This window comes from Ranitomeya variabilis, chromosome 5 (assembly GCF_051348905.1).
Source record: "Ranitomeya variabilis isolate aRanVar5 chromosome 5, aRanVar5.hap1, whole genome shotgun sequence".
Classification (NCBI taxonomy): Eukaryota; Metazoa; Chordata; class Amphibia; order Anura; family Dendrobatidae; genus Ranitomeya; species Ranitomeya variabilis.
This window is the reverse complement of record NC_135236.1, coordinates 32,096,883-32,119,574: the sequence shown is the minus strand read 5'-3', so window position 1 is coordinate 32,119,574 and position 22,692 is coordinate 32,096,883. Positions and strand designations below refer to the sequence as shown.

The 22,692-nt window shown below is 49.2% G+C and overlaps 1 protein-coding gene across 1 annotated transcript in view; it reads right to left on the bottom strand.

The window, feature by feature from the left end:
* DNAH2 (dynein axonemal heavy chain 2) overlaps positions 1–22,692 on the bottom strand; it is a 149,771-nt gene that overhangs the window by 26,965 nt on the left and 100,114 nt on the right. Inside the window, exons 26-43 of the mRNA XM_077261641.1 lie at positions 19,767–19,870; positions 9,016–9,172; positions 8,773–8,855; positions 8,516–8,696; positions 8,019–8,157; positions 7,717–7,934; positions 7,489–7,587; positions 7,232–7,357; positions 7,034–7,144; positions 6,520–6,708; positions 6,092–6,195; positions 5,788–5,977; positions 5,449–5,629; positions 5,181–5,308; positions 4,955–5,107; positions 2,973–3,098; positions 2,254–2,472; positions 1,957–2,074 (exon numbers count right to left, since the gene is read on the bottom strand). Coding sequence (XP_077117756.1) covers positions 1,957–2,074; positions 2,254–2,472; positions 2,973–3,098; positions 4,955–5,107; positions 5,181–5,308; positions 5,449–5,629; positions 5,788–5,977; positions 6,092–6,195; positions 6,520–6,708; positions 7,034–7,144; positions 7,232–7,357; positions 7,489–7,587; positions 7,717–7,934; positions 8,019–8,157; positions 8,516–8,696; positions 8,773–8,855; positions 9,016–9,172; positions 19,767–19,870 — 2,626 coding nt within the window. The remainder of the gene's footprint in view (positions 1–1,956; positions 2,075–2,253; positions 2,473–2,972; positions 3,099–4,954; positions 5,108–5,180; positions 5,309–5,448; positions 5,630–5,787; positions 5,978–6,091; positions 6,196–6,519; positions 6,709–7,033; positions 7,145–7,231; positions 7,358–7,488; positions 7,588–7,716; positions 7,935–8,018; positions 8,158–8,515; positions 8,697–8,772; positions 8,856–9,015; positions 9,173–19,766; positions 19,871–22,692) is intronic.

Here is a 22,692-nt window from a genome sequence, read left to right as displayed (position 1 = left end):
GGCCCCTGCTCACACACTCCTCACATGTACGGCCCCCCGCTCACACACTCCTCACCTGTACGGCCCCTGCTCACACACTCCTCACCTGTACGGCCCCCGCTCACACACTCCTCACCTGTACGGCCCCCGCTCACACACTCCTCACCTGTACGGCCCGTTTACACACTCCTCACCTGTACAGCCCCCGCTCACACACTCCTCGTACTGTACTGCCCCCGCCCACACACTCCTCGTACTGTACTGCCCCCGCTCTCACACTCTTCATACTGTACGACCCCTGCTCACACACTCCTCGTACTGTACGGCCCACGCTCACACACTCCTCGTACTGTACGGCCCCTGCTCACACACTCTTCGTACTGTACGGCCCCTGCTCACACACTCTTCGTACTGTACGGCCCCTGCTCACACACTCCTCGTACTGTACGGCCCCTGCTCACACACTCTTCGTACTGTACGGCCCCTGCTCACACACTCTTCGTACTGTATGGCCCACGCTCACACACTCCTCGTACTGTATGGCCCACGCTCACACACTCCTCGTACTGTATGGCCCACGCTCGCACACTCTTCGTACTGTATGGCCCACGCTCACACACTCCTCGTACTGTACGGCCCCTGCTCACACACTCCTCGTACTGTATGGCCCACGCTCGCACACTCCTCGTACTGTATGGCCCACGCTCACACACTCCTCGTACTGTACGGCCCCTGCTCACACACTCTTCGTACTGTACGTCCCCCGCTTACACACTCCTCGTACTGTACGGCCCCTGCTCACACACTCCTCGTACTGTATGGCCCACGCTCACACACTCCTCGTACTGTACGGCCCCTGCTCACACACTCCTCGTACTGTATGGCCCACGCTCACACACTCCTCGTACTGTACGGCCCCTGCTCACACACTCCTCGTACTGTACGGCCCACGCTCACACACTCCTCGTACTGTACGGCCCACGCTCGCACACTCTTCGTACTGTACGGCCCCTGCTCACACACTCCTCGTACTGTACGGCCCACGCTCACACACTCCTCGTACTGTACGGCCCCTGCTCACACACTCCTCGTACTGTACGGCCCCTGCTCACACACTCCTTGTACTGTATGGCCCACGCTCACACACTCCTCGTACTGTACGGCCCCTGCTCACACACTCCTCGTACTGTACGGCCCCTGCTCACACACTCTTCGTACTGTACGGCCCCTGCTCACACACTCTTCGTACTGTACGGCCCCTGCTCACACACTCCTCGTACTGTACGGCCCCCGCTCACACACTCCTCGTACTGTACGGCCCCTGCTCACACACTCTTCGTACTGTACGGCCCCTGCTCACACACTCCTCGTACTGTACGGCCCCTGCTCACACACTCTTCGTACTGTACGGCCCCTGCTCACACACTCCTCGTACTGTACGGCCCCTGCTCACACACTCTTCGTACTGTACGGCCCCTGCTCACACACTCTTCGTACTGTACGGCCCCTGCTCACACACTCTTCGTACTGTACGGCCCCTGCTCACACACTCTTCGTACTGTACGGCCCCTGCTCACACACTCTTCGTACTGTATGGCCCACGCTCACACACTCTTCGTACTGTATGGCCCACGCTCACACACTCCTCGTACTGTATGGCCCACGCTCACACACTCCTCGTACTGTATGGCCCACGCTCGCACACTCCTCGTACTGTATGGCCCACGCTCGCACACTCCTCGTACTGTATGGCCCACGCTCACACACTCCTCGTACTGTATGGCCCACGCTCGCACACTCCTCGTACTGTATGGCCCACGCTCGCACACTCCTCGTACTGTACGGCCCCCGCTCACACACTCCTCGTACTGTACGGCCCCCGCTCACACACTCCTTGTATTGTACGACCACTGCTTAGTTATTACTGGCAGTTGCCATATCACCCTCTATACATGTGTAATGTATATGACATGGCACCTGCGCACGCCGTCCTCATCAGACTGGAGAGAATGCCATCTGTCCACTCGTTGGTTGTCAGGTCGTATTCCCCATACAGCTCCCCCAGGGACACGGCTTTGGGATTCAGGGGGAAATCCTGTGCATGGGAAATAATTGCGCTATGATACGTGGCAGCAAATTTATCCAGCAGTGGATAACTGTGGGTGAACAGCTGGGGAACGTTAGCTCCCCCATCAGGTCACCCTGCTCCTCCTGGGGGGGCTCTACTAAGGAGGAGCTACAATACGGCAATGACCACCCCCACTATTCTCTCACCCGCACAAGGTTGTAGTTTATGTCTCCGCCGCGGTGCAGCGCAGACACAGCGGCCTGCAGGCAGCGCCATGTGGTGGTCTTCCCGCTGTATGTCCTACCCACGATCATGCAGGAGTGGCGCGAGGTCTTGGTTTCGTAAAGCTGGATGACTTTGGTGACGGTGAATGGTGTAACTTGCAGGCCGGAGAGTCGGAGTTCCTGTTCAATCTGTTCCCGAAGCTGAGGGCAAACAAAGATTTACTAATTACAGGAGCAGCAAAAAACCCACCAGCTGTACGGCATTAATGTGCCCATCACAGCCCCCCATCAGTAATGCTATATTACAGACCAGTGCTGGGTGATAACATCCGGCAGCCGAGGAGCTCTACATATGTGTAACTTGGGATATACTCCAGTCACACCCAAAGCTTTCCTGTTAGCTCACTCTTTCTCCCTCTGCCAATCAGGAATGACCCGCACGGTGCACTGGGGGGTGGTAATAATGGTTGTAGGATTGTAGGATACGTCTCCCTCCATGCAGGGCCTACAAGTGCAGTGCACTATGGGAGTACAGCTTTGGATGTGAGTGGAGTGCTGTCCACAGGAGCCCTTGTCCTCTGATGGTCACCACTTTAGTTGGAGTTTTCAAACCCTGAGAACAATGCTAGCTAGGAATGCCCGGTGGGCTCATGCTCAGATCATCAGATGCCAGATTAAAAGACTTTACCCGCTGAACCCACCTTTCCGTAATCCACAGGTGGAGTGTCAATGCCAGGGAACAAGTCCTGCATGATCCCGTTAAACAGGGGAAGATCGACAGAGGTCAGCTTGGCGATGTTCATATCCTTCATGGACATCAGCAGGATCTGAGGGCGAGAATGAAGATGGGAACACTGTGAACATAAGGTCGTATGTGCCCATATGACTCTCTGCCACCTCCTCATCAGACAAGTCCTGCCACGTGTGAACATAAGGCTACGTGTGCCCATCTGACCCTCTGCCACGTCCTACCATGTGTGAGCGTGAGACTTCATGTGCCCATCTGACCCTCTGCCACCTCTTCACCCACCTCCTCATCAGACAAGTCCTGCCACGTGTGAACGTGAGGCTACATGTGCCCATCTGACCCTCTACCACCTCTTCATCTACCTCCTGATCAGACAAGTTCTGCCACGCGTGAACGTGAGGCTACACGTGCCCATCTGACCCTCTACCACCTCTTCACCCACCTCCTGATCAGACAAGTTCTGCCATGCGTGAACGTGAGGCTACATGTGCCTATCTGACCCTCTACCACCTCTTCATCTACCTCCTCATCAGACAAGTCCTGCCACGTGTGAACGCGAGGCCACATGTGCCCATCTAACCCCCTGCCACCTCTTCACCCACCTCCTCATCAGACAAGTCCTGCCACGTATGAACATAAGGCCACATGTGCCCATCTGACGCTTTCCCACCTCTTCACCCACCTCCTCATCAGACAAGTCCTACCACGTGTGAACGTGAGGCTACATGTGCCCATCTGACCCTCTACCACCTCTTCATCTACCTCCTGATCAAACAAGTTCTGCCACGCGTGAACGTAAGGCTACATGGGCCCATCTGACCCTCTGCCACCTCTTCACCCACCTCCTAATCAGACAAGTCCTACCATGTGTAAACATGAGGCCACATGTGCCCATCTGACCCTCTGCCAACTCTTCATCCACCTCCTGATCAGACAAGTCCTTCTACGTGTGAACGTGAGGCTACATGTGCCCATCTGACCCTCTGCCACCTCTTCACCCACCTCCTGATCAGACAAGTCCTGCCACGTGTGAACGCGAGGCTTCATGTGCCCATCTGACCCTCTGCCACCTCTTCCCTCACCTACTCATCAGACAAGTCCTGCCACGTGTGAACGTGAGACTTCATGTGCCCATCTGACCATCTGCCACCTCGTCACCCACCTCCTGATCAGACAAGTCCTGCCACGTGTGAACGCGAGGCTACATGTGCCCATCTGACCCTCTGCCACCTCTTCACCCACCTCATCAGACAAGTCCTGCCACATGTGAACGCGAGGCTACATGTGCCCATCGGACCCTCTGCCACCTCTTTACTCACCTCCTGATCAGAAAAGTCCTGCCACGTGTGAAAGTGAGGCTACATTTGCCCATCTGACCCTCTGCCACCTCCTCACCCACCTCCTGATCAGACAAGTCCTGCCACGTGTGAACGCGAGGCTACATGTGCCCATCTGACCCTCTGCCACCTCTTCACCCACCTCCTGATCAGACAAGTCCTGCCATGTGTGAACGTGAGGCTACATGTGTCCATCTGACCCTCTGCAACCTCTTCACCCACCTCCTGATGAGACAAGTCCTGCCACGTGTGAACGTGAGGTCGTATGTGCCCATCTGACCCTCTGCCACCTCTTCACCCACCTCCTGACCAGACAAATCCGGCCATGTGTGAACATGAGGCTACATGTGCCCATCTAACCCTCTGTCACCTCTTCACCCACCTCATCAGACAAGTCCTGCCACGTGTGAACGTGAGGCTACATGTGCCCATCTGACCCTCTGCCAGCTCTTCACCATTTTCTCATAAGTCAATGTGAGCAATGTGTGATGTGAGGCTGCATGTGCCCATATCACACTCTCCCCATTATCAGTAAAGCCCGGCCATGTATGATGTGAGGCTGCATGTGCCCATCTGACCCTCTGCCACCTTCACCCACCTCTTCATCTGACAGGTCGGGTCGGACCCTGCGCTTCCGTCCAGCGTACCGCAGCAGTGAGGTCAGAGCTCTCAGCCCGAAGTCGTAGTGGTCCTGCTTGGAGAGCTGCTGCACGGCCAGGGAGTACAGGGTGTAGACCTTCTTGGCCAGGAGCTGCCAGACAAAACCAAAATGTCACCGCCACCCTGGTGACGGGTATACGACTCGCTGTGCCGTCTGTCATTACCTTACAATTACCAAAGCCCTCTCCAAACAGGATGATCTCTGCGATCAGCGTGGAGTCCGGGACCACCATGGAAATGGGTCTGAACATGGACTTGAGGTTATCGGGGAGCTCAGTGCGGCCGGCATAACCTGTGAGTGACGAATGACGTGAGTGTACTCTCAGGCGATGACCACTAGTGGCCGCCATCACAGCTCTTATGTAAGGGTCAGTCTTTACTGTGAATCTAGCGTTATATTCGTGCACCAAGAGGCTCAGGATGAGCAGATACCTGGGTTCATGGTAATAAAGATGCCACAAGACCAAACCAAGTTGATCTCCCTTCCCTCAAATATGAATCGGGTCAGGTTGGCGGACAGGGCAGACAGGATGGACAGGATCTGCTGGGCGACCACCGACAGGACTTCTATGTTGATGCGGTTAAATTCGTCAAAGCAGCCCCAAGCGCCGGTCTGGAGAGACACGAAGACGAGACAATCAGTGAATCCACTGGTCACATCCAGAGCTGTAATTAGCATTCTGCTGCAGAATTATCAATGCAGCTCTGGATGTGATGGAAACTAAAACAGACCCCCAGAGACCCGGAGGAGACATGTACGATGGTGGGTACCTGAGCCAGGCCGGAGTACATCCTCCCCATAGATTTATAGTCCAGGCCCTCCGAGCAGTTCACCACAATCACGTACATCCCCAGCGCCTTCCCCAGGTCCTTCACCGTCTCAGTCTTCCCAGTGCCGGCCGGGCCCTTGGGCGATCCTCCGCGGTGGAGGTGCAGGGCGGTGGTGAGAGTCATGTAACACCTGAGGGCGATCAACGCGTCATGGAGCAGCTGTATAAGGCGGCGTCACATCTACCCCACATGAGGGAGGGCGACCCCCGTATATATATATATATATATACACTGCGGTATGTACCGGTCAGTTAGCGGAGTGATCACCAGCCGACCCGAGTTCCCCAAGTATTCATAGCCATACTGGAAGTGAGTGTTCGTCTGTCTAATGAGACAGTCATCAACGTCCTGCAAAGAAAGCACAAATGACACCACAGTGACCGACACGCCGACATCACAGACGGGACCCCGCAACGGAAGGAGACTCCTAGCTCCTCCTATCTGTATCACCCGGCAGGGGGAGGAGACTCCTAGCCCCTCCTACCTGTATCACCAAGCAGGGGGAGGAGACTCATAGCTCCTCCTATCTGTATCACCCTTTGGGGGAGGAGACTCATAGCTCCTCCCATATGTATCGCTCTGCAGGGGGAGGAAACTTAGCTCCTCCCATATGTATCGCTCTGCAGGTAGATGGACATTTCTCCCCGTTGCTTTCTTGTGTCTGGACTTTACCTTTTCCCAGTAGAATCGCAGTTGACTCAACCACTCAAAGGAGGAGACATCCATGCAGCCGCTCTTCAGCATCCTGTCGATGACGTCCCTGGCGTGGACCTCCACCGTTACTAATGCCACCAGCTTCAGCCGCAGGGTCTTGGTCAGGTTTCCTCGGATGGCGTCGGAGTACTTGTTGAGCATAGACACCTGCGTACATGTGCGGGGTCAGACCTGGCGGCAATATGGCTGCACAGAGAAAACCTCTGCTTGCTGTCACACAATGAGAACCTTCTTGCTGATGTCCAAGGACCTTACATGATTACTGATCATGTCAGAGACAACGTCAGGAGAGAAAGTCGGCAACAAATGTTCTCGTTTACTGACAGCAAGCAGAGATTTTGAAGATGGCGTGAAAACGAGGCACAAAGTGAACTGCTAAGTTACAGCTTTAGCTACATAAAACTGGACCGTCCTTTAAGAGGAGTCAAAATCAAGAAACATCCTTAAGAGAGCAGGAGATGAGCGCATGAACCTGCTTCTTCTTCATGACTTTCAGGTACTTCTTATCTGCTCGCTCCTTGGCCGTCACCAGGGACTTGGTCACGTCGGTGGTCCACTGGATCTGACTGGAGGTGATCAACATCTATGAGGAGTGAAGACGAGCAGATGAGGGTGATGACCAGGGTTGAGTGTGCATCTCCCCACCACGAGGAGTGTTTTGTGCACGCACCTGCCCGGCCCACTCCTTCACCCACTTGTCCCGCTTGCTGGACATCTTCTTTAGCGCCAGCCGGCAGTTCCTGAGAAGGTCCTTCAATGTCCAGCGCATGGTCCTCTCGATGTCGCAGAGCCAGGCCTGGAAGACAGGACACAGGGTGTAAAGAAGCAGAGGCCAAACGGTCTACAACTCTTAGCATACCTAGACAAGACCTCCTGGGAGTTGTAGTCTGTAAATCCACAGCTTGGAGGGAATATGTGTGGTCTTACCTCCACGGGACCTTCTAATAGCACTGCATTTGTAAATTCCACATACTCTCCCTCTGCAGAAAACATCCCGACAGCCTCGGACTTACTGCCCACCCCGACCTGGAACAGATACCACAGGGTTATCAGGATGTATTCTGGATGGTGGCCGATAGGAGGGGTGGGCTACATGTAGAAGCAGAGCACCTCTTTAATTCTCTTAGCATGTGTAAGGCGAGGATGGAGCCATACCTTCTGGATCTTGATGGACTTAATGTTATCGAAGCATTTCTTGAGATGCGGCTGGACGGCTTCGGGATTCCGGGACTGGCCAAGGATCTCCAGCAGGTCATCATTAGACAGGAAGTAGAAGCGCGGGAAGATGTGGCGTTTGGTCTCCAGGTACATGTCCAGTGATTTCTGGATCCCCTCCAGTACCTGGTTCATGGCCCCCAACTTCTCGAGGAGTCCTGACGAGAGGAAGGACAGAGGCGACCTGTGACCGGTGATCCCATCCCTGGACAAGACTCAGAAAGACCATGCTGACTACACACCTGGGTGGTGGGTGCCTCGCAGGGCGTTGTTGTCCTTGTTCAGTCTGTCCATGATGGTCTTCCAGTTGATATTCACCTCATCGAACTCGGCTGACTCCTGAGGAAGTTGCTTCCTGATGTCTTCACCCAAAAAGATGTTCTGCAGAAAGTGAAAAAGAATACTTTGTTCCGTGGTAATACTGGTATCCAACCACTAGAGGGTGCTCGGCACCAACAGATCCCTAATTCCTGGTGGTAGTCACATGTTCGGGGATTGAAGGCTCCCTTCATCCCCTTTATGATGTTCCAGTGATGAAGACGTGGAGACGAGGTCATATTAACTTATGGGACTTGTGAAACGCTGAGCTGATTTGTACCCTCTCCATACTAAAGTCCTAATAGTGGAACCCCACCCGTAAGGCATTATTCCCCATTAGTGTCTCAAGATGAGAATATCCCTTTAAAGGGTTATTTCCCTTATAAAAGCTACCACCCTTTGGTACGGGGCAGGTACAGACCTCCAGATACAGCCACTGCCGCTGCACGGTGAGGATGCACTCGATCACCTCCAGGATATGTGACAGGCATCGCTCCCACCTGTCCACCTCTTGCTCAAAAGCTTTTACAAACGGAGAAGCCTTCATGGTGGATAAGCCGACCTGGTTGTCTTCTAAGGCCTGGAAGACGTCGTCTGTGCCTCTGGTGGAAGCAGATAAACCTATCAGTGGTCCATGGGAGGAAGGGTCTACATGGAGATCAGGAGAGGGTGGCTCACCTCAGCCGGTGGTGACCCTTATCTTTGTGGGGCACGATGTCCAACAGGGTCTCCTCCCAGGTCCTAGAGATGTTCTCCAAAGCCTGTCGGGCAGGAGAACAGATTTATATATTCCCTTCCTTACCATCTCCAACCTCTGGGGTGTTTGGGCATGCTGGGAGTTGTAGTTGTAGTTCAGGTGGAGAGGCGAGGGATGGAGGCCACTGATTTACACAGTAGATGAGGCCCATGTATCACACTGACCTGCTCTATGGATAACTCTTTGGTGGCTGCCATGGAGATCTCATTGATCTTCTCCACGTACTGGTCTAAGCCGAGCTCCACGATTCTCTCCAGGGTGAAGTCATCAGCTCCCTGGTCAAACGGCCTCTGGATCTCCTGCTTCACCTGCGTCCAGTGCCTGGGAAGATGGGGCAGGAGCTATCACAGTCAGAGAGTAGGACAGAGTGATATCCCCAGAGAAAGTTTTGATGTTCTAGGAGGATTTTCCTGACATTTTCTGGTCTGTAAATAGCTGACAACACAGCAAAGGATACCATTGCTGAAATTGTCAAGAGGAAGGTACAAAAACATTTCCAAGGCATCGGATATACCATGGAACACTGAAAATGGTCAAGAAGGGGCTGAAATTTGGCACAACAGTGACAATGCTAGAACTGGATGTCCCTCAAAAAATGATGAAAAGTTAAGAATAAAATTGGTCCAAGAGGCTGCCAAGAGGCCGCCAGCAACACTAAAGAGGCTGCAGGAATTTGTGGCAAGTCCTGGTTGTGGCCTACATATGACAGCAATCGCCCGTATTCTTCATATATCCAGCCTGTGGGGTCGGGTGGCAAGATGGAAGCCTTTTTTTCACAAAGAAAAAACATCCAAGCTCTGCTATGTTTGCCAAGAACTACATGAAGTCTGCCAAAAGCTTGCGAGGAACGTGTTATGGCTTGATGCAATCAAGGGTGAACTTTTTGGCCATAATTCTAAAAGATGCAAAGACAACACTACACATCCCCCAAAGATCACCATCCCCACAGTGAGGCATGATGGAGGCAGGAATTGAGCTTTAGGCTGTTTTTTGGCAGTTGGAACTGGCGCATTAGTCAAGGTGGAGGGAATTATGGACAGTTCCAAATATCAGTCAATTTGGCATCAAAACCTTCCGGCCTCTGCTAATGAGGGAGGATTTCACCTTTCAGCATGACAACGACCCTAAGCGACCTCCAAAACAAGAGGCTTCACCAGAAGCTGAATAAAAAGTGAAAGTCTGTGGGTGACCTTAAGAGGGCGCTGTAACCAGGAGACGCCTCCCGCAATCTGACAGATGTGGAGCTACTGCAAGAGGGAGCAGAGATCGCCAATTCTAGATGTGCCGCGCCGATAGACCCCGACCCAAAAACACTGAGAGTGTCAGAAATTCAAAGGGGGTTTCAGCAAAATATTAGTGTAAGGGTGTGAATATTTGTGCAACCACATTATTTTAGTTTGTTATTTTTATTTCCCTCCTCAAAAAGATATTAGTCGATTTGTGCAGATCATGGGAGACATTAATGGTGGATAAAAGTTCTGAAAATATTCTTCAAAGTAGAAATGTTCTATTTGGGAAAATCTGGGATTTTTACAGGGGTGTGTAGACTTTATGCATCCATTGTGTGTATTCATATGTACATACACACATATATACAGTGGCACGTAAAAGTTTGGGCACCCCTGGTTAAAAATACTGTTATTGTGAACAGTTAAAGGGGACGTCCACCACTAGGACAACCTCTTCTGATCTAAATGTTTGGCTCTGATAAAATAAAAAAGCCTACACTCCCCTCCCGTGCCGGGGCCATTCCCGCGGTGTCAGCACTCTCGGTCCCCGGGACTCTCGCGCGGTTGCTGTGACACGTGATTCCCGGCGTCCAATCAGTGCTGGCGTCACTGGCTCTGCCTTTGCGTGAACTGAACATGAAGAGGAGTCTGGGCCGCGCCTGACCTCTGACCTCCTCTTCGTGCTCAATTCATAAGAAGGCGGTGCTAGTGAGGCCAGCGCTGATTGGGCGCCGGGAATCACGTGTCACAACAACCGCGTGAGAGTCCCGGGACTGAGAGTGACAACATCGCGGGAACGGCGCCGGCACAGGAGGTGAGTGTAAGCTTTATTATTTTATCAGGCCAAACTCTTAGATCAAGGAGGGGTCCTAGTGGTGAACAACCCCTTTAAGGAAGTTGAAGATGAAATGATTTCTAAAAGGTTTAAAGTTAAAGATGACACATTTCCTCTGTATGTTAGGCAAAAGAAAAATATATATTGTCATTTTAAAAATTACAAAAAGGAAAATGAGCCAAACATACACAAACACACACATATACACAAATACACTCACACACATCTATACATATATATTTATACACACACACATATATACACATATTCTATATATACATACACACATATATACACACACATACTGTATACTGTATATACATACACACACATACTATATACACATACATATACACACACTATATATACGTACATATATACACACACTATATATACATACATATACACACATACTATATACACATACATATACACACATACTATATATACATACATATATACACACACATACTATATACACATACATATACACACACATACTATATACAAATACATATACACACACATACTATATACACATACATATACACACACTATACAGTGGGGTAAAAAAGTATTTAGTCAGTCAGCAATAGTGCAAGTTCCACCACTTAAAAAGATGAGAGGCGTCTGTAATTTACATCATAGGTAGACCTCAACTATGGGAGACAAACTGAGAAAAAAAATCCAGAAAATCACATTGTCTGTTTTTTGATCATTTTATTTGCATATTATGGTGGAAAATAAGTATTTGGTCAGAAACAAACAATCAAGATTTCTGGCTCTCACAGACCTGTAACTTCTTCTTTAAGAGTCTCCTCTTTCCTCCACTCATTACCTGTAGTAATGGCACCTGTTTAAACTTGTTATCAGTATAAAAAGACACCTGTGCACACCCTCAAACAGTCTGACTCCAAACTCCACTATGGTGAAGACCAAAGAGCTGTCAAAGGACACCAGAAACAAAATTGTAGCCCTGCACCAGGCTGGGAAGACTGAATCTGCAATAGCCAACCAGCTTGGAGTGAAGAAATCAACAGTGGGAGCAATAATTAGAAAATGGAAGACATTCAAGACCACTGATAATCTCCCTCGATCTGGGGTTCCACACAAAATCCCACCCCGTGGGGTCAGAATGATCACAAGAACGGTGAGCAAAAATCCCAGAACCACGCGGGGGGACCTAGTGAATGAACAGCAGAGAGCTGGGACCAATGTAACAAGGCCTACCACAAGTAACACACTACGCCACCATGGACTCAGATCCTGCAGTGCCAGACGTGTCCCACTGCTTAAGCCAGTACATGTCCGGGCCCGTCTGAAGTTTGCTAGAGAGCATTTGGATGATCCAGAGGAGTTTTGGGAGAATGTCCTATGGTCTGATGAAACCAAACTGGAACTGTTTGGTAGAAACACAACTTGTCGTGTTTGGAGGAAAAAGAATACTGAGTTGCATCCATCAAACACCATACCTACTGTAAAGCATGGTGGTGGAAACATCATGCTTTGGGGCTGTTTCTCTGCAAAGGGGCCAGGACGACTGATCCGGGTACATGAAAGAATGAATGGGGCCATGTATCGTGCGATTTTGAGTGCAAACCTCCTTCCATCAGCAAGGGCATTGAAGATGAAACGTGGCTGGGTCTTTCAACATGACAATGATCCAAAGCACACCACCAGGGCAACGAAGGAGTGGCTTCGTAAGAAGCATTTCAAGGTCCTGGAGTGGCCTAGCCAGTCTCCAGATCTCAACCCTATAGAAAACCTTTGGAGGGAGTTGAAAGTCCGTGTTGCCAAGCGAAAAGCCAAAAACATCACTGCTCTAGAGAAGATCTGCATGGAGGAATGGGCCAACATACCAACCTCAGTGTGTGGCAACCTTGTGAAGACTTACAGAAAACGTTTGACCTCTGTCATTGCCAACAAAGGATATATTACAAAGTATTGAGATGAAATTTTGTTTCTGACCAAATACTTATTTTCCACCATAATATGCAAATAAAATGTTAAAAAAACAGACAATGTGATTTTCTGGATTTTTTTTTCTCAGTTTGTCTCCCATAGTTGAGGTCTACCTATGATGTAAATTACAGACGCCTCTCATCTTTTTAAGTGGTGGAACTTGCACTATTGCTGACTGACTAAATACTTTTTTGCCCCACTGTATATACGTACATATATACACACACACATACTATATACATACATATACACACATACTACTGTATATATACATATATATATACACACATACTATATACACATACATATACACACATACTATATATACATACATACTATATACACATACATATACACACACACACACTATATATACATACATATACACACACTATATATACATACATATACACACACACACTATATATACATACATATACACACACACTATATATACATACATATACACACACACTATATATACATACATATACACACATACTATATATACATACATATATACACACATACTATATATACATACATATATACACACATACTATATATACATACATATACACACACTATATATACATACATATACACACACACACTATATACAGATACATATACACACACACATACTGTATATACTGTACATACACGCACAGACTATATATACAGTACATACATATACACACACACACACATACTATATATACAGTACATATAGTACAGACCAAAAGTTTGGACACACCTTCTCATTTAAAGATTTTTCTGTATTTTCATGACTATGAAAATTGTACATTCACACTGAAGGCATCAAAACTATGAATTAACACATGTGGAATTATATACTTAACAAAAAAGTGTGAAACAACTGAAATTATGTCTTATATTCTAGGTTCTTCAAAGTAGCCACCTTTTACTTTGATGACTGCTTTGCACACTCTTGGCATTCTCTTGATGAGGAAATGGTCTTCCAACAATCTTGAAGGAGTTCCCAGAGATGCTTAGCACTTGTTGGCCCTTCTGCCTTCACTCTGCGGTCCAGCTCACCCCAAACATCTCGATTGGGTTCAGGTCTGGTGACTGTGGAGGCCAGGTCATCTGGCGTAGCACCCCATCACTCTCCTTCTTGGTCAAATAGCCCTTACACAGCCTGGAGGTGTGTTTGGGGTCATTGTCCTGTTGAAAAATAAATGATGGTCTAACTAAACGCAAACCGGATGGAATAGCATGCCGCTGCAAGATGCTGTGGTAGCCATGCTGGTTCAGTATGCCTTCAATTTTGAATAAATCCCCAAGAGTGTCACCAGCAAAGCACCCCCACACCATCACACCTCCTCCTCCACGCTTCACGGTGGGAACCAGGCATGTAGAGTCCATACGTTCACCTTTTCTGAGTCGCACAAAGACACGGTGGTTGGAACCAAAGATCTCAAATTTGGACTCATCAGACCAAAGCACAGATTTCCACTGGTCTAATGTCCATTCCTTGTGTTCTTTAGCCCAAACAAGTCTCTTCTGCTTGTTGCCTGTCCTTAGCAGTGGTTTCCTAGCAGCTATTTTACCATGAAGGCCTGCTGCACAAAGTCTCCTCTTAAGGGCTCATTTCCACATGCGAGGCACACGTCCGTATCTCGCATGTGGAAACCAAGCTCTGGTGCCGGCACTTGGGAGCGGAGCGTGCGGCCGCATAGGAACACATGGAGCCGCACGCTCCGCTCTGGAGTGCCGGCTCCACAGCTTGGTTTCCACATGCGAGATACGGACGTGTGCCTCGCATGTGGAAATGAGCCCTAACAGTTGTTGTAGAGATGTGTCCGCTGCTAGAACTCTGTGTGGCATTGACCTGGTCTCTAATCTGAGCTGCAGTTAGCCTGCGATTTCTGAGGCTGGTGACTCGGATAAACTTATCCTCAGAAGCAGAGGTGACTCTTGGTCTTCCTTTCCTGGGGCGGTCCTCATGTGAGCCAGTTTCTTTGTAGCGCTTGATGGATTTTGCAACTGCACTTGGGGACACTTTCAAAGTTTTCCCAATTTTTCGGACTGACTGACCTTCATTTCTTAAAGTAATGATGGCCACTCGTTTTTCTTTACTTAGAATTTGTATTATGGCAAGAAAAAAGCAGCAAACAGTCTATTCAGTAGGACTATCAGCTGTGTATCCACCAGACTTCTGCACAACACAACTGATGGTCCCAACCCCATTTATAAGGCAAGAAATCCCACTTATTAAACCTGACAGGGCACACCTGTGAAGTGAAAACCATTCCTGGTGACTACCTCTTGAAGCTCATCAAGAGAATGCCAAGAGTGTGCAAAGCAAAAGGTGGCTACTTTGAAGAACCTAGAATATAAGACATAATTTCAGTTGTTTCACACTTTTTTGTTAAGTATATAATTCCACGTGTTAATTCATAGTTTTGATGCCTTCAATGTGAATGTACAATTTTCATAGTCATGAAAATACAGAAAAATCTTTAAATGAGAAGGTGTGTCCAAACTTTTGGTCTGTACTGTACATATATACACACATACTATATATACATACATATACACACACATACTATATATGCATACATATACACACACACATACTGTATACTGTATATACTGTACATACACACACATACTATATATATATATACACAGTACATACATATACACACACATACTATATATACAGTACATACATATACACACACACATACTATATATACATTCATATACACACACATACTGTATACTGTATATACTGTACATACACACACATACTATATATACAGTACATACATATACACACACACATACTATATACACATACATATACACACACATACTATATATACATACATATACACACACACATACTGTATATACTGTACATACACACACATACTATATATATACAGTACATACATATACACACACACATACTATATATACATACATATACACACACATACTGTATACTGTACATACACACACATACTATATATACAGTACATACATATACACACACACATACTATATATATATATATTCCCTTCCTTTGAGGTCCATGCTGTCAGACTCTACGTCCCCTTCTCCATGCGAGTGGCGGTGGTGTATCGCCCTCCTGGCCCCTCTCATCAGTTCCTGGATCACTTTGCCACCTGGCTTCCACACTTTCTCTCCTGTGACACCCCCACCCTTATCATGGGTGATTTCAACATCCCCATTGCTTCTCCCCTTTCCCCGTCTGCTTCTCACCTTTTATCTCTAACCTCCTCTTTCGGCCACTCGCAGCATACTAACTCTCCAACGCATGAAGATGGAAACTCCCTTGACTTGGTCTTCTCCCGACTCTGCTCAGTGGATGATTTCACAAACACCCCTCTCCCGCTCTCTGACCACAACCTTCTTTCATTCTCTATCAAGAACTGCCATCCCGCTCAGGTCACCCCCACTTTCCACACTTATAGAAACATACAGGCCATTAACACCCAGAAACTTATGAAGAACTTGCAGTCCTCATTGGCCCCAATCTTCTCCATCTCATGTCCTGATTCTGCTCTGAAGCATTATAATGAAACCCTGCAAAGTGCCCTGGATGAAGCTGCACCTCCTATACATAGAGCAACTCGACACAGACGGCGACAACCGTGGCACACGCTGCAAACACGCTTCCTGCAGCGAAGCTCCAGGTGCGCCGAACGTCTGTGGAGAAAATCTAATCTACCCGAAGATTTCATCCATTATAAGTTCATGCTAAAAACGTACAACTCTGCCCTTCACCTCTCCAAACAAACCTATTTCAACACCCTCATCACCTCACTGTCCAATAACCCTAAACGTCTCTTCGACACCTTCCAGTCCCTACTCAACCCAAGAGAGCAGGCCCCAACCACAGATCTCCGCGCTGACGATCTGGCCAATTACTTCAAAGAAAAAATTGACCACATTCGACAGGAAATCATCTCCCAATCTCTTCATACCAGGCACTGTCCTCCCTCCCCCAATGCATCTAGTTCACTCTCTGACTTTGAACCAGTTACGGAAGAAGAAGTAAGCAGGCTCCTTGCATCTTCTCGCCCGACCACTTGCACCAGTGACCCCATTCCGTCACATCTCCTCCAGTCCCTTTCCCCGGCTGTCACCTCTCGCCTAACAAAAATATTCAACCTTTCATCACATCCGGTATTTTTCCCTCCTCATTTAAGCATGCCATCATACATCCATTACTTAAAAAACCCTCCCTCGACCAAAACTGTGCCGCTAATTATAGACCTGTCTCTAATCTTCCCTTCATCTCTAAATTCCTGGAACGCCTGGTCCACTCCCGTCTTACCCGCTATCTCTCAGATAACTCTCTTCTCGACCCTCTTCAATCTGGCTTCCGCTCTTTACACTCTACTGAAACTACCCTCACTAAAGTCTCTAATGACCTACTAACAGCTAAATCTAATGGTCACTACTCCATGCTAATTCTATTGGATCTTTCCGCAGCATTCGACACTGTGGATCATCAGCTCCTCCTCACTATGCTCCGCTCCATTGGCATCAAGGACACCGTTCTCTCTTGGTTCTCCTCCTATCTCTCTGACCGATGCTTCACTGTATGTTTTGCTGGTTTTGCTGGTTCCTCCTCCTCTCACCTTCCCCTTACTGTTGGGGTTCCTCAAGGATCAGTCCTAGGCCCCCTCCTCTTCTCTTTGTATACTGCCCCTATTGGACAAACAATCAGTAGATTTGGTTTCCAGTACCATCTCTATGCTGACGACACCCAATTATACACCTCTTCTCCTGCTTTCACTCCGACCTTCTTAGAAAACACCAGTGATTGTCTTACCGCTGTCTCTAACATCATGTCCTCCCTCTATCTGAAACTGAACCTGTCAAAAACTGAACTCCTCGTGTTCTCTCCCTCTACTAACCTACCTTTGCCTGACATTGCCATCTCCGTGTGCGGTTCAATCATTACTCCAAAGCAACATGCCCGCTGCCTTGGGGTCATCCTTGATTCCGAGCTTTCATTCACCCCCCACATCCGATTACTGGCTCGCTCTTCTTATCTGCATCTCAAAAACATTTCTAGAATTCGCCCTTTTCTTACTTTCGACTCTGCAAAAACTCTTACTGTTTCTCTTATTCATTCCCGTCTGGACTATTGTAACTCTCTACTAATCGGCCTCCCTCTTACCAAACTCTCCCCACTCCAATCTGTCCTGAATGCTGCTGCCAGGATCATATTCCTCACCAACCGTTACACCGATGCCTCTACCTTGTGCCAGTCATTACACTGGCTACCCATCCGCTCCAGAATCCAGTACAAAACTACTACCCTCATCCACAAAGCACTCCATGGCTCAGCACCACCCTACATCTCCTCTCTGGTCTCAGTCTACCACCCTACCCGTGCCCTCCGCTCTGCTAATGACCTCAGGTTAGCATCCTCAATAATCAGAACCTCCCACTCCCGTCTCCAAGACTTTACACGTGCTGCGCCGATTCTTTGGAATGCACTACCTAGGTTAATACGATTAATCCCCAATCCCCACAGTTTTAAGCGTGCCCTAAAAACGCATTTGTTCAGACTGGCCTACCGCCTCAACGCATTAACCTAACTATCCCTGTGTGGCCTATTAAAAATAGAAAAAAAACAAAACACATAATCAGGTTCCTTGCATCGTGTTCTCATACACTGTATGCAGTTAATAGCCCTCTGTGTCTGTACTGCTACATACTTAGGCTGTTAACTGGTTCATGCAGCTTTACATGAACACCCGAGCCTTACACTATGGCTGGTCCAAATAACTAAAGCAATTGTCACCATCCACCTCTCGTGTCTCCCCTTTTCCTCATAGTTTGTAAGCTTGCAAGCAGGGCCCTCATTCCTCCTGGTATCTATTTTGAACTGTGATTTCTGTTATGCTGTAATGTCTATTGTATGTACAAGTCCCCTCTATAAGTTGTAAAGCGCTGCGGAATATGTTGGCGCTATATAAATAAAAATTATTATTATTATTATTATTATTATTATATACATACATATACACACACATACTATATATACATACATATACACACACACATACTGTATACTGTATATACTGTACATAAACACACATACTATATATACAGTACATACATACACACACACACATACTATATATACAGTACATACATATACACACACACATACTATATATACATACATATACACACACATACTATATATACATATACACACATACTGTATACTGTATATACTGTACATACACACACATACTATATATATACAGTACATACATATACACACACACACACATACTATATATACATACATATACACACACAAGACGTCACTGATCCTGAGAAAGGAGGGGTCGCAGCACTGGTTTGGCGCTGCCTCCCTCTTATTTTACCAGTCATCTGCCCCATGAGGCCGTTGGAGCTGCCGTGCAAGGAAAACTTAAAAGGGCCATTGCACCATGTGAGCACTGCGGTCCCTTCATTCCTGTGATTTGTGAGAGTCCCAGAGGTCGGACCCCCTTGATCATAAACTACTGGCATATTCCAAGGATTTGTTGTCACTTTATAGGATGGGAACATAATCGACCTCTGGCTACAAATAGCATTGTGTCTATTCACTGACAGGAGGCAGAGATCCTGAAAGCGGGAATGGCAGAGGGGCCGCCCCTGATAGAGAGGTGGCCGCGGACACCTCCAGCCGGGCCGTGCTGCAGAGCTGGAGAGGAACGAGAGGAGTGATAGTAGTGATAGTAGGAGTGGTAGTGTTAGCAGTACTGATACACGGAGAGCGGTGCGGAGAATAGTGGGAGTAGTATTCATAGTAACTATAACAGTAGTGTCAGCCACAGCTTGGTACTGATAGTGATACCTCTCCCGTAAGGCCGGGTTTCTCAGGTCCACGATGAGCGGCAGGGTTCTCTTGAACTGGTCGATGCGATTCCTCGCCGTCTCCACCGCGTCCCAGTTCTTATCCTGTGCAGACAGTGGGATTATGTCCGGCCCCCCAGCGCTAATCCTCAGGAGCGGTCGTATGAGCTAAATGCCCCATTTTGTTTCTTAAAATTTCTAAACAGCACCCCCAGGGCCAGTGTCTGGTACTACAATATGGACAAATCCCGAGCGGCAGCACCGGACCCGGCTCATTACTGCGGCTCCCGGCATCTGACGGCAGAGGAGCTTACCATGGACATGGCCTCCTGGTTTGGAGAAGCCCCCGAGCTCGCAGGCAATCCTACTTATAAACGTGTTATATTTTGGGGTCCGTGTTACCCCAGGGGACTGTGGGACGATGTACACACTAAACACTGTATGTCTCTGTGGTCTTCACAATAACATAGGAACACCCCTATTTCCGCTGTGTCCTACAATGTCATACACCCGGCCCGAGGGACCACCCTGGAGGACCCTCACCTTCAGCTTACAATGTTATGCACCCGGGTCAAGAGACCACCCTGGAGGACCCTCAACTTCAGCTTACAATGTCATACACCCAGCCCGAGAGACAACCTTGGAAGACCCTCACCTTCAGCTTACAATGTCATGCACCCGGCTCAAGAGACCACCCTGGAGGACCTCAACTGCAGCTTACAATGTCATGCACCCGGCCCAAGAGACCACCCTGGAGGACCCTCAACTTCAGCTTACAATGTCATGCACCCAGCCCGAGAGACCACCCCGGAGAACCCTCACCTTCAGCTTACAATGTCATGCACCTGGCCTGAGAGAACACCCTGGAGAACCCTCACCTTCAGCTTACAATGTCATGCACCCGGCCCGAGAGACCACCCCGGAGAACCCTCACCTTCAGCTTACAATGTCATGCACCCAGCCCAAGACACCACCCCAGAGGACCCAGAGGTCTTCACAATAACATAGAGACCCCCCTATTTCCGCTGTGTCCTGCAATGTCATACACCCGGCCCGAGAGACCACCCTGGAGGACCCTCACCTTCAGCTTACAACGTTATGCACCCGGGTCAAGAGACCACCCTGGAGGACCCTCAACTTCAGCTTACAATGTCATACACCCAGCCCGAGAGACAACCTTGGAAGACCCTCACCTTCAGCTTACAATGTCATGCACCCGGGTCAAGAGACCACCCTGGAGGACCCTCAACTTCAGCTTACAATGTCATGCACCCGGCCCAAGAGACCACCCTGGAGGACCCTCAACTTCAGCTTACAATGTCATGCACCTGGCCTGAGAGAACACCCTGGAGAACCCTCACCTTCAGCTTACAATGTCATACACCCAGCCCAAGACACCACCCCAGAGGACCCTCACCTTCAGCTTACAATGTCATACACCTGGCCTGAGAGAACACCCTGGAGGATTATCACCTTCAGCTTACAATGTCATGCACCAGGCCTGAGAGACCACCCCGGAGGACCCTCACCTTCAGCTTACAATGTCATACACCTGGCCTGAGAGAACACACTGGAGGACTATCACCTTCAGCTTACAATGTCATGCACCAGGCCCGAGAGACCACCCCGGAGGACCCTCACCTTCAGCTTACAATGTCATGCACCCAGCCCAAGAGACCACCCCAGAGGACCCTCACATTCAGCTTACAATGTCATACACCCGGCCTGAGAGACCACCCCGGAGAACCCTCACCTTCAGCTTACAATGTCATGCCCCCGGCTCAAGAAACCACCCGGAGGACCCTCACCTACAGCTTACAATGTCATGCACCCAGTCCAAGAGACCACCCTGGAGGACCCTCACCTTCAGCTTACAATGTCATGCACCCGGCCAGAGAGATCACCCCGAAGGACCCTCACCTTCACCTTACAATGTCATACACCCGGACTGAGAGACTACCCGGGAGGACCCTCACTTTTAGCTTGCAATGTCATGCCCCCGGCCTGAGAGACCACCCCGGAGAACCCTCAGCTTCAGCTTACAATGTCATGCCCCCCGGCTCAAGAAACCACCCGGAGGACCCTCACCAACAGCTTACAATGTCATGCACCCGGCCCGAGAGACCACCCCGGAGGACCCTCACTTTCAGCTTACAATGTCATACACCCAGCCCGAGAGACCACCCGGAGGACCATCACCTTCAACTTACAATGTCATACACCCGGCCCAAGAGATCACCCCGGAGGACCCTCGCCTTCAGCTTACAATGTCAAGCACACGGCTCGAGAAACCACCCCGGAGGACCCTCACATTCAGCTTACAATGTCATGCACCCAGCCCAAGAGACCACCCCAGAGGACCCTCACATTCAGCTTACAATGTCATACACCCGGCCTGAGAGACCACCCCGGAGAACCCTCACCTTCAGCTTACAATGTCATGCCCCCGGCTCAAGAAACCACCCGGAGGACCCTCACCTACAGCTTACAATGTCATGCACCCAGTCCAAGAGACCACCCTGGAGGACCCTCACCTTCAGCTTACAATGTCATGCACCCGGCCAGAGAGATCACCCCGAAGGACCCTCACCTTCAGCTTACAATGTCATACACCCGGACTGAGAGACTACCCGGGAGGACCCTCACTTTTAGCTTGCAATGTCATGCCCCCGGCCTGAGAGACCACCCCGGAGAACCCTCACCTTCAGCTTACAATGTCATGCCCCCCCGGCTCAAGAAACCACCCGGAGGACCCTCACCTACAGCTTACAATGTCATGCACCCGGCCCGAGAGACCACCCCGGAGGACCCTCACTTTCAGCTTACAATGTCATACACCCAGCCCGAGAGACCACCCGGAGGACCATCACCTTCAACTTACAATGTCATACACCCGGCCCAAGAGATCACCCCGGAGGACCCTCGCC